This window comes from Lycorma delicatula, chromosome 1 (assembly GCF_047948215.1).
Source record: "Lycorma delicatula isolate Av1 chromosome 1, ASM4794821v1, whole genome shotgun sequence".
In the NCBI taxonomy this organism is placed as follows: domain Eukaryota; kingdom Metazoa; phylum Arthropoda; class Insecta; order Hemiptera; family Fulgoridae; genus Lycorma; species Lycorma delicatula.
Genome location: NC_134455.1, coordinates 385,347,460 through 385,359,575, shown reverse-complemented (window position 1 = coordinate 385,359,575; position 12,116 = coordinate 385,347,460). Strand labels below are relative to the sequence as shown.

Below are 12,116 nucleotides of genomic sequence, written 5' to 3'. Positions count from 1 at the left end.
CCTTATATTCAAATCGGATTTACAATCGAATGACAACGGAAAACGTCAATGAAAGTCTACACTAAAATTTAAAAAAAAAAAATTTATGCCAGTGTCTACTTAAAGAGGTCAAATTACTATTCAGTACATAATAAATACTCTATATTTCTACAATGAACCAGTTTGTTTTTACAAATAATTAATTAAATGTAAAGTTAATTTTATTAAAAAAACAGAATTTATTGATTAAAAAGATGTAATAAAAAAACATTAACTTACAGATTTAATACATTACATTTTTCAACTTGAAACTGTTAAAATTTTGAGTAATAAAAATGACTTCTCAACACTAGTAGTAATTCGTAAGCTATCACGGAATGAAATATAAATAGCTATAATTTTGAAATTTATGAAAATTAAATTTCAAAATTAATTCAAAATTTATTAAAGAAATTTGCTAAATTTCTTTAGATAGAATAATTCAAACCGTTTATCGTTTATAAAATATACATTTATTTATAAGACATAAAAAATAGCAAACGATGCTAAAAACACCTCCAAAAACGATATTCGTTTTTGAAGTAAACTGGAAAAAAATATTTAATGCTTTTTTCTTGTATAATTAGTCTCTCGAATATGAATTTGATAGCGGAATATTTATTTTCAGTTATATAATTAAAACTTTTATTAATTATTATATCATGTTTATATGGGTTTTTAAAAACGTTAAATTTTGTAAAGGTTTTATATTTTCTAATTGTAGCTCTATACCCTCAGTTTTCTTTTAGCTTTTATTATTATAAGAAATATAAATATATATATATATATATATATATATATATATATATATATACACTAGCTCTACCCGCCACGCTTCGCTGTGGCACATTGTGGTTGCATGGATGAGAAATGAGAAACAAAAAAAAGCATACGTTTCATAGAAGTTTAATTTTGCAATACTTGTGGATATACAATATTTTTTTGTTTTTCCACTGTCTGCGTAGATATAAAGGCTATCTGGTTTGACGACTCGGGAACACGCAACATACAGCTGCCCATGTGAGAAGAAATCCGCATCTAAATCCACACAATTCTAAAGATTGACCTTGAGCTTTATTAATTGTGATTGCAAATGCCAATCGAATTGGGAATTGCAATCTTTTAAATTAAAATGATGTATCGGTCGGGATTATGGGTATTCGAGGGTATTCATATTTATTTATTGGGTATTCATATGACTGAAGATCACCAATGCTGTAATTCTGTTCACGGCGGAAATCCACATCAAATGAAGCAATCGCAGCTCGTGTGGGTGCTGGCATTCCTAATTGACTAAAAACTTTATTTGCAATAGCTAAGCACTTGTCTTCAATATTTATCAATACTTCGTTGTAAATGCCTTCTGTAAATTCCATATCATACTGGTATTATCTAGGCGTACTCTATGCAAAATATCTTCAGCCATATGCGATCGATATCTTTCCTATAACTCTGTGGAAGATGAAGGGAAGAAAGCGGTCAATATAATTGCGAATAATGCGCGAATTTGGTTTGGATGTGCAGTGTTGCACGCGTCATTAACACATATATCCCACTATTGGTCGTTTTCTAATAAATTCAGAGCTTGGTGAAAGGCGCAGCTCAATCACGACACGATCGCACAAAAGTACATCGATTAAAGTGAATATTTAATTCAGATTCTATAATAATCTGAATCAGATGCAAGTGGATACGTTTTTTTTTTTTGTTAATAAACAATGCAATTGGGAAGAGGTATTGTTTCACATGTGACAGCGGTTGTTGTTAGCTAGTATGGCGAGTGTTCCCCTCGCTTCCGGCAGATGGCGCGGTCACTGGTACACAGCTGACCGTTAAAAAAACTGTTTTCTCGCGGTCGTGGGTATGGGACTGATGCGAAAAATAAATAAAAACAATCTTTGATGTGGGTTATATATCGTGATAAAATTTGAGCTCAATCGGTGCAGAACATTTTGAGTTTTTGAAGCGTACACAAACGAACTTAAAATTTTTATATATAAAGATTTGTGGGCTGCGAAAAAAGCCCTTAAGTCGTACGAAAAAATACATAATTTTAAAAGCTTGCAAAAGTAGAGTAATGCTTACAAATTACAGAATAATCAAACGGCGTTGAGTTCAGATGTTAATAAACTGCTAACGTAAGTAGAAGTTGTGCTGGTTCAGTGTACAACGTGATTCTCGAGTATGAATCTACTAATGAATTACGGTCTCCAAAGAAAACAAAACCCCGCAGGTCAATTGAGAAAAAGGTGAGAATTTTATAAAAACGCGATTCGTAAAAAATTACACGAATTTGAATTATTTAGAAATAGTTTAGCGGTGTATTATGTCCTTTGGAAGAGAATTCGATTATTGTGTTCGACAACGCTTCTTATCATTAAACGAAAAGAATTCCAGCCCTGTTATAGAAAAACAATGATATCAAAATGTGGCTTTGTTCAAAAGAAATAACTTTTGAAGTGGTTTAAGTTAATGTTCAATCATTGCAAAGGGTTTCGCGTATTAAAAGTAATTATAGTCCATATAAAATTGGTTTGACACACAACGCCATATGGGTAAGTGGTGATTTTATTCGACTCCTAACGATTATGTTTGCCGGCTTCCGTGGCGCGAGTGGTAACGTCTCGGACTTTAATCCGGTGGTTCCGAGTTGGAATCCCGGTCAAGCATGGCATTTTCATACGCTATAAATCATTCATATCATCATCTGAAGGAATGCATAACGGTGGTTTCGGAGGTTAGAAAAAACAAAAAAAAACGAATACTTAGTTGGGTCGTTTCAGTGTTACTATTTGTGAATTTTGTTCTTTGCTTTTACATAGCAATGAACACTAAATTACCAAAAAAGATTGTTTGGTCATATATATGTAAAAAAAGTAACCTAACAAAGGATTTTTTGGTCATTATGTGGAGATATTATTTTCTGTGTTTTTGGTTATTTCGACTTTTTTTGTTTGCATAGTCTTAAGTCTATCTGGGCTGTAAGAACGTTGGGTGTTTTAATTTATTTACTGTAAGTCATCCTTTTTGGTGGCTTTTCTTTTTGTTTTGGTATTTTTCTAATAAAATACAGATGTTTAAGCTGTTAAATATAATTCAAAGAAATTTTTTACTTAATCAGTTATGATTTTGTTTACATTGGCAACGGCCATACAGGCTCTTTGTGATTGATCGTTATGTTTGACAGCGGCCATCTTGCATTGATCTGATTGGTTTTCCTTTGTTTACATTTCCAAATTAAAAATGTACAAATTAAAAATAGATAGATAGATTTATTAAAAATAAATGAAAACAATCTTTGATGCGGGTTATATATCGTGCTAAAATTTGAGCACATTCGGTGCAGAACATTTTAAGTTTTTGAAGCCGTACACAAACAAACTTACCATTTTTATATATATAGATATAGATATATGAATATTAAATTAAATGTAATTTATTTCAGTATATTTTTCTCTTGATTGGTTAGAATTAAATATAAAAGACAAATTTTACTTAAACAAATTATGTTTATTAATCTTTTGGGTTAACCAGTCAACTATACAGACTTATAAATTAAATTCACTAAAGAAAATTAAAAAAATTGAACCTTTTTTTTAATTTCTTAGTATATAAGAGAATTATTTTGTATGATGTGTGTATGAATGTGTTTTGTCACCTGAGGAAGGGTAGAGAATTCTAATTAGAACGAAGTGAATTTAATTAATAAGTCTATATAATGATAGTAATGATATATATATATATATATATATATATATATTATAATCATAGTGTTTAATAATAAAATAATAAATTTCAACACATATGCATTAGCCCATATTTTATTTACGGTTGAAGGATAACATGATATAGATTTAAATTTTTATGCTTGCGGTCAGTAAAGTGTCTTCCGTTTCACTTATATTATCATCTAGAAGGAGGAAGGGATCCTTCTATATAAGTTCAGTGCACCCACTTATAGCAAAAGAAGCTGACATTTTACGTGCGCGTTCTCTCAACTATAAAATCCCACAGCTGACAGACTCAATAAATTTCTTAATAAACTCAATATTTTTATGTAACATTCACTAAAAGGAAAATATTGTAATTTTACCCTTTTATTACAAAAAAATGTTAAACAAATTTATTACTCTATCAGAATTATTATTTTCTATTTGGTTTATTAGAATTTTGATTTTCCTTTTTTTTCAATACCAGAATAATCTGCTCCTCCTGAAAATGGTTTTAAAATATTATAAACCGATACTTTATGCGCACAAAAAATATTAAAAAGAAAATTATATTTGACGAAAATCTTAATTTTAAGATTCTAAAAATTTCACATTGGCTTTTTAATTTTCCTAACTGAATACACTAAGAAGAGAAATCGTCATTATATTTTTATCGATAATGAGGTAAAAGGATTTAAATGGCGTTATTTTTCAAAATATTGTAATGACTCAACTGTTAACTCAATAGTTTATTAATGGTATAAGATAGACGTTGCAATTTTTTTTCTCCCCTTGGAGCAACCAAACATAAGCTCAGCTCCGAGTGGTGCCATAGCCTCGTAACTATCTCGTTGGGAACAATGTTCCCGCCAGATAGCCGGGACTCGGTCGTTTAGGCGTCATGCCACTAATGAGGGGATCCCAAGGATCCCCCCACCGGGAGTCGGTCTTTATGTCCTGCCTCTAATGGGAAACCGCTAAACGTATTTCCAACCAGGACTAGGTCTTACTTTCCCCCAACGGTACTGCAAGGGAGTCTCCATCCGATCATCGTAAGCGGGTTACCGAGGCCTCCCCTCCCCTCCCGGACGGAGCTGCTCCTCAGAGACACCATGATGTTCCTGCGAAGAAGCAGTTGCAGATGCCGATGGAGTCATCTTACATCCCCTACCCCTAGATGCATGACCAAGTGACTTGCAAGACAAGCACCTAGGGTCCTGCTGGCAGTCCTGTGTAAATGGCCAGCCTTACCAAATGTGAAACAGTGGCCGTTTCTGTTTGCGCCAGAACAGACACCTTTTGGCAATATCCTTGCTGAGTTGGTCCGCCTTGCCACTGTCCGCCCGAACCTGTAGATGGAGGTCCTCCCGTTGACTCCGCCGAACGGAGAGGACTCCGGTTTCCCCCGGTGAAACTGCCCCTTTCATCGAGCGCAGAAGATCTACAAAGGTCCGCTTTTCCGCCTTGACTACAACTGTAGTAGTTGGCGGACCCGCGGGTCGCTTCTAACCTGTCCACATCGATGATGGGATGCCCGTATCAGACAAACGAGAAGATTTTCTGCTTCCTCCGTATTCCACGGACCGCCGTAAGACTTGTCCAACCCGCCCTTGTGAACCGTAGAAGCACACTCGCCGACCTTGTCCATTCTCCAACACCCGTGGGATCGACCTGCATATAGCAGAGGCCATCCCATGATCCCCCGCCACAGAATCGATGACCAGAGCGTAATCGGTCCGCCCATGTTCTACCTTACAGCTGCTATCCTCTTCGGAGAGGTCCTGAGGTTGCATTTGAAAACTATTATGTTAACATCAAAACTGTAATTAAAAATGCGAGTTATAATTTACAATATTTAAATATCTTATTTTTTCTGTTCGTATATTTAACTGGAATACTTGTTTAAAATTAATTTAATTCCTTTTTAAGTTATAATTTATTTATGAATTTAAAAATTTTTTTTTTTTTTTGTCTTCAGTCATTTGACTGGTTTGATGCAGCTCTCCAAGATTCTCTATCTAGTGCTAGTCGTTTCATTTCAGTATACCCCCTACATCCTAAATCCCTAAAAATTTGTTTTACATATTCCAAACGTGGCCTGCCTACACTATTTTTCCCTTCTACCTGTCCTTCCAAAATTAAAGCGACTATTCCAGGATGCCTTAGTATATGGCCTATAAGTCTGTCTCTTCTTTTAACTATATTTTTCCAAATGCTTCTTTCTTCATCTATTTGCCACAATACCTCTTCATTTATAACTTTATCCACCCATCCGATTTTTAACATTCTCCTATAGCACCACATTTCAAAAGCTTCTAACCTTTTCTTCTCAGATACTCCGATTGTCCAAGTATCACTTCCATATAAAGCGACACTCCAAACATACACTTTCAAAAATCTTTTCCTGACATTTAAATTAATTTTTGATGTAAACAACTTATATTTCTTACTGAAGGCTCGTTTAGCTTGTGCTATTCGGCATTTTATATCGCTCCTGCTTCGTCCATCTTTAGTAATTCTACTTCCCAAATAACAAAATTCTTCTACCTCAATAATCTGTTAATACCTCAATAATCTATTTGACGCTGAGTTAATTACTCTAAAGTCACCCGACCAAAAGTCGCCTTCCTCTTCCCACCGAACCTCACTAATTCCTACTATTTCCACGTTTACCCTATCCATTTCCCTTTTTAAATTCTCTAGCCTACCAATCTTTTTTAAGCTTCTAACATTCCACGCTCCGACTCGTAGAATGTTATTTTTTAATTTTCTGGTGACCCCTTCCTTAGTAGTCCCCACCCGGAGATCCGAACGGGGGACTATTTTACCTCCGGAATATTTTACGAAGGAAGGCGCCTCCATTATTGCTTTTGAAAATGCAGAGAGCCACGTTTTCTTGGAAAAAAAAAACAGCTGTAGTTTTCCATTGCTTTCAACTGCGCAGTACTCAGAGGACTGAGTGATGTTGATATGGCCGTTTAAGTCATTGTGATTCACGCCCCTAACAACTACTGAAAGAGCTGCTGCCCTCTTTCAGGAATCATTCCTTAGTCTAGCTCTCAACAGATACCTCTCCGATATGGTTGCACCTTCGGTCCAGCTACTCTGTATCTCTGAGCACTCAAGCCCCCTCACCAACGGCAAGGTCTCATGATTCATAGAGAAGGGAATTTAAAAATAACTAATTTATTTTTTTTAAATTATCAACGTATAAATGACTTCACAAAACTCACAAAAATATAAATATACAAACACATTTTCAATTCATGAATAAGTTTCAAATTTTGAAATAAAGTATCCAAATATAAATAATTATCAATAATTTACTAAACAACCAACAATTGTGACTACAAAGTTGAGTTCAGTCGTGTTATGGCTTCCTGGAGTGCGGAAATATATACCTTTTTTTTTCTACCTTTTGTTTTAGGCTGCCAGTTAGTATGATGATTCTACTCGTACATCAGGTGGCGGTGGTATATGGCTTCCAGATTGGGTAATTTCGTGTTTTATTCTCCATTTGGCCTCGCTTTTTTTAAATAAAATTTTATCCAGCCAATCTCTAGAAGGTAATCTCTGGAGTGGTGAGCAGTTGCGTCTCTACCTCTCATCCGGCAGATCTGAGTCACATTTCTGGTCAGCAATGGCTTGTCTTAATCATTACAAAAAAAAAGTATTTCATTATCATCCAACAGCAACTTTTATAGTATGTGAAGCAGAATAAACAGTAGATAAAAGAGTATACTACTATCGGGATAACTCTTCTTCCAATCAGTTACAAATACTCAATATTCAACACGTTTATTCACTATTCAGAGGTATTTTATTATAGATATTTAATTTCGTAAAAAAAATTGATTATTTTCTTTGAGGAAACACGTGCAAAAGCTTGACCGAAGTCATAATTTGAGGTACAGTGAGATGCTTATATAAGTAGAATTTTTCCCCAAGTTTAAACTGTTTATTTTGTGTTTTTGAGAATAAAAAATCAAAATTGAATATCAAAGCTTTATCAGATTATATATCATTTGTTACAAAAATCTAGTACTGAAATTATAATGGTGACAAATAGTGAAAAATATTTTCAAATAGTCTAGGTTTACAATGTATTTTTTTGTTTAATAGTTTGATCAAATTAGGAACAAAAGTTCAACAGGATAACTAGAGAAACTTCCTTTAAAAAAAAGTAAAGACTTTTATATAAACATTATATATATATTTTTATAAATTATTGTAGTAATAACAAAAAAAAAACAATATTTAATTTATTTATTTTCTAAATAAAAGAGCTTTAACAAATTTCAAGCCAAATTTAGTATTTCTTTAAAGGCAAAGAAAAGTTAAGGTATTTATTTTTCCGGTGAGAAATATTTTTGTGTAAACATTCATTACTCTGGCAGAATGTTATTTATTATTTCTTCTTTTTTCCTTTCCCTTTTTGAATTAAATTATTCAGTTTTTTTCTTCTTTTGAAGAAATTACTCTCATATAACTTTTTTTTATGTTTGAAATTGGAACACATTTCTTTTAAACATTATACTTAATACTATGTGCAAACATTTGTTTTTTCTGCATATTTGGAACTCTAAACGAAGCTATATATATATATATTCTCTCTCTCTCTCTTTCTCTCTCTCTGTGTGTGTATGTTTGTATACACACACACACACACACACACACACACACACACACACACATATATATATATATATATATATATATATATATATATATATATATATATATATATACACACACACACACACACAAAGAGTTTTTTGTTTTTTAACCTTTCTGTTTTTGGATAATTTTTAACATAGTAGCAGCAGTGATAATTAATTCTCTAATGTTGATATCAAAACGGCATCCGAAAACCAATATATCAATGATTATAAAATTACATTGTTTTTAACGAACGCACACTTTAAAATATGAAAAGATTATTTTTTACGGAATTTAATTCCTATCCAATCAGAAGTTAATTTACATGTTTTTTTTCAGTTGGTTTTATCTGAAACATATAATAAATTTTGAGATATTGAAGTTATTTTTTTTAATGAAAATTTGAGATGAATTTTTAAAATTGAATCATTTATATAATTCTAAATATTAAAAGAGGTTTTTAATATTTTGAAATGGATTTTTAATTAAATTATCATACTCGTGTTTATTAAAATGTAAAATTATTTGTTTTGTCTTTGTATAGGCTTTGAGTTACTTAAATAAAATATTAATGTTAATTCAGTACCAGAGAGCAACAAAATTAACAAAATAATTACGAAATTTAATTACTATGATTGGTAAAATACTCGTGGTATTTTTAGTTGAATTCTTTATTGGTGGAGGACTTGCTGTTAACTTGATTGGTCTTACTGTACGACTTACTCTACTGAAAAATGGTGGTAATAGTTATTTGCTACACTAACAGCCAATAAATTATCTGCAATTATACGATGAGAATATACACCTTTCAACTAATTCTTTCTCTAACTTTTCAGGTTACATTATTTTTTAGATGTTATAAAACACATATAAGTAATCCTTTCGGCCATCCTTTCTTTAGTCTTTTTCCATCCTCCTGATAGCTTCTACTTCAGATGACAATGTGTCTGAAACCTCGGACGTGGCATTTACCTCACTTTCAGATAACAATGATGCTCTACGGCTGATATCTGGTGATGATAATTTAGAAGGAGCGGTCAGCATGGATGTTACTGAATCCAAACTCGATTTAATCTCTAGTGGTTACTTGGGGCGGATGAAGCACTCGCACTTCCCTTTGATATCCTCTGGCCTTTTAGAGGTTCCGTAGGTGCGTATTCTGTTGCGTCTAAGTCTGCTACTTTATCCATTATTAGCTTGCACCTGCATCAGACTTTTTCACGCTTTTTCTGTACCATAGCCACACCCTCCCTTGCCCTATGACTGGTCGAAGGAGTGATGCATTTTGCTTTTTTAGATGTCTGCGTATGGGTTTTCACAGGTTTAATTATTTCCTTTTGCTGACTAGATTCAATTTTTGTTTCGATGATTCTTTCTATCATAGTCGCAAGACTTGATGTAAGCGTGGAAAGCAACTGCTCCACGTTAACTCTGGATGACGAAGAGGCAGCAGGTGCTTCAACATAACTCGTTGTTGGTCAAGGTGTTCTACTACTAACAATTTTCCTCGCTTCAGGGTAGCTTATTTTGTGCAGAATCATGACTTCCTGAATTGCCGTCTCCAGTTTGTGTACAGGACAGTTTCTTGAATGCCAGTTATGATGTCCCTTGCAGTTAATGCAAACTGTAGGATCTTTACACAGATTGTCTTCATGAGTTTCAAATATGCACACACAGATTTCTTGCCTTACAAATCTGACTGCAGTATGTCCGAAACGTTGCCATTTAAAACATCGCATAAGTTGAGGGATAAATGCACATACATCTAGACGATGAATGCCAGCACCTACTCTATCAGGCAAATTAGGTTTATTGAACGTGAACACTTGTGGCGCTGAAGGAGGAACATCACCATTTCTCCTCATGGTTAACCTGCCGCAATGAATCACTCCTTGACTTGACATTTCCTCTATTATTTCTTCTTCTGCGCAATTAAGGACACGGCAAACAACGGCTCCATTCGATGAGTTAAGGGTTCTGTGTTGTTGAACAGACACAGGATACTCACTGATCTTCTTTAAAGCTTGAACCTTTAAGCTTTGACACTTGTTCACCATTTCGATGTACAAACCTTTAAAAGTCTTGCGAATAGCTTTAACAGAACCACCAGCACAATTTTATTAATTTCTTGAGCAATTGAGAATGAACTGACTTTCTGAAAGTTTCCATTCTCTCTCGTTATCAGTAGATGTCTAGGTTTCGTCGCATTGGACATAACTTTCCGCAAATCTTTTCTAATTCTGTCAGTGTCTTCCTTAATCCTTTCAAATTCCTTACTACATTTCCTCTTCGCTTCTAGCGAACCAGCTGTTTCTAAACAAGGTTGTTTACGTGCTCTCTCTGCAATGGTGACTTATTCAAGATGTTCCATTAAATTTGATCCTTTCTGTAGCAAGGCTTGCCGCCGGGGTACACCCCCCACTCTAGGGCTACTAACCTTGGAGGTCTAATTCGGTGCTCCGGTGGAACCGGCATATATCCTGGCAGAGAGCGGATGCGCAATATCTGCATTGACTCCAGGCCCCTACTCACCGAAGTTTTCAGACCTTGCATGCACCAACAGACATGGGCACCTTCGCTATTTGTTTGCCATCTGAGTGGGCATGTGGATAATGAGCGTGCTTCCGTTACACCTGCAATAACATCGACACTGGCCACCATATTGCCAACTCTTAATGTAGTGTAAGTTCATTTCCAAATCATTTAATTGTACATGATCCGAAATCATTTAACTATATATGTGGCTGAAAAAATCCAATCCTTCTTGGTACCCTGAAGGTGGAAGACATGTTAAATAAAAGAGCACATTTCCGACAAAAATACCCGTTCGTTGCCGCCTTGGACGTGAAACGTAGATGGTGTGATCCGGACGACGGGCACGTCTCAGAGCATTATTATTATTATTTATTAGAGAGATGCAATGTGGTCTCTGATCCAGACGTTGGGAAGGTTGATAATTGGACTACCTTGAAAAAGAAGAAAGTCAAAGCCCAGAAGTGCAGTTTCAGATACAAAGCTAATAACCATCAGATTTGGCGAATATTTTCAATCTGTTTTTGACGATCCATCACCCGACCCCATCTATATTCCTACTGTATCTTTGTCCTCCGTTTCCAAAGCTATCTATCTACTCAACGCTAACTCTGCGCCTGGTGAAGATGAGATTCCTTTGTTCATTATCAAAGATCTTAAGGAAGTTATTTAGCCCGTTCTGGTTTCGCTGTTTAATTACAGTTTAGCTTCTTTTATTAATCCTTCAACTTGGAAACGTGCAATATTTATCCCTATCCCTAATCCTGGTATTCCCCTGCTTCAGAACTTTCGTTCGATCTCTCTGTTGAATTCCATATCCAAAATTTTTGAGCGTATTACGTACGACTATATCTACAGACATGTCTCCTCAACTATCTTTCAATGTCAACATGGTTTTATGCAGGGGCGTTCAGTTGCACAAATCAATCTTCTCTTCTGCAGGAATCTGCTAGGGTAATTGAGTTAAGAAGTCAGGTTGATGTCATCTACTTTGAATTTTTGCCAAAGTATTTGATAAGATCTCTCGTCCGCTGCTATTGAAAAATCCAAGAACATCGGTTTCAGTCAGAAGATGAATGCTTGGCTGGCCTCTTACTTATCTGAACGTCGATTTTCAGTCCGCTTTAGTGGTCATCTGACAGAGTCTGAATTTTCTGCATCTGAAGTACCACAAGGATCCAAACTTGGGCCGTTCTT

At 34.6% G+C, this 12,116-nt stretch overlaps 1 protein-coding gene across 1 annotated transcript; it reads right to left on the bottom strand.

The window, feature by feature from the left end:
• Window positions 1-9,865: 9,865 nt before the first annotated feature.
• On the bottom strand, window positions 9,866-10,444 carry LOC142317981 (uncharacterized). The gene has a single exon (XM_075354515.1). The coding sequence runs from the start codon at window positions 10,442-10,444 to the stop codon at window positions 9,866-9,868; it is 579 nt and encodes a 192-aa protein (XP_075210630.1).
• Window positions 10,445-12,116: the final 1,672 nt, after the last annotated feature.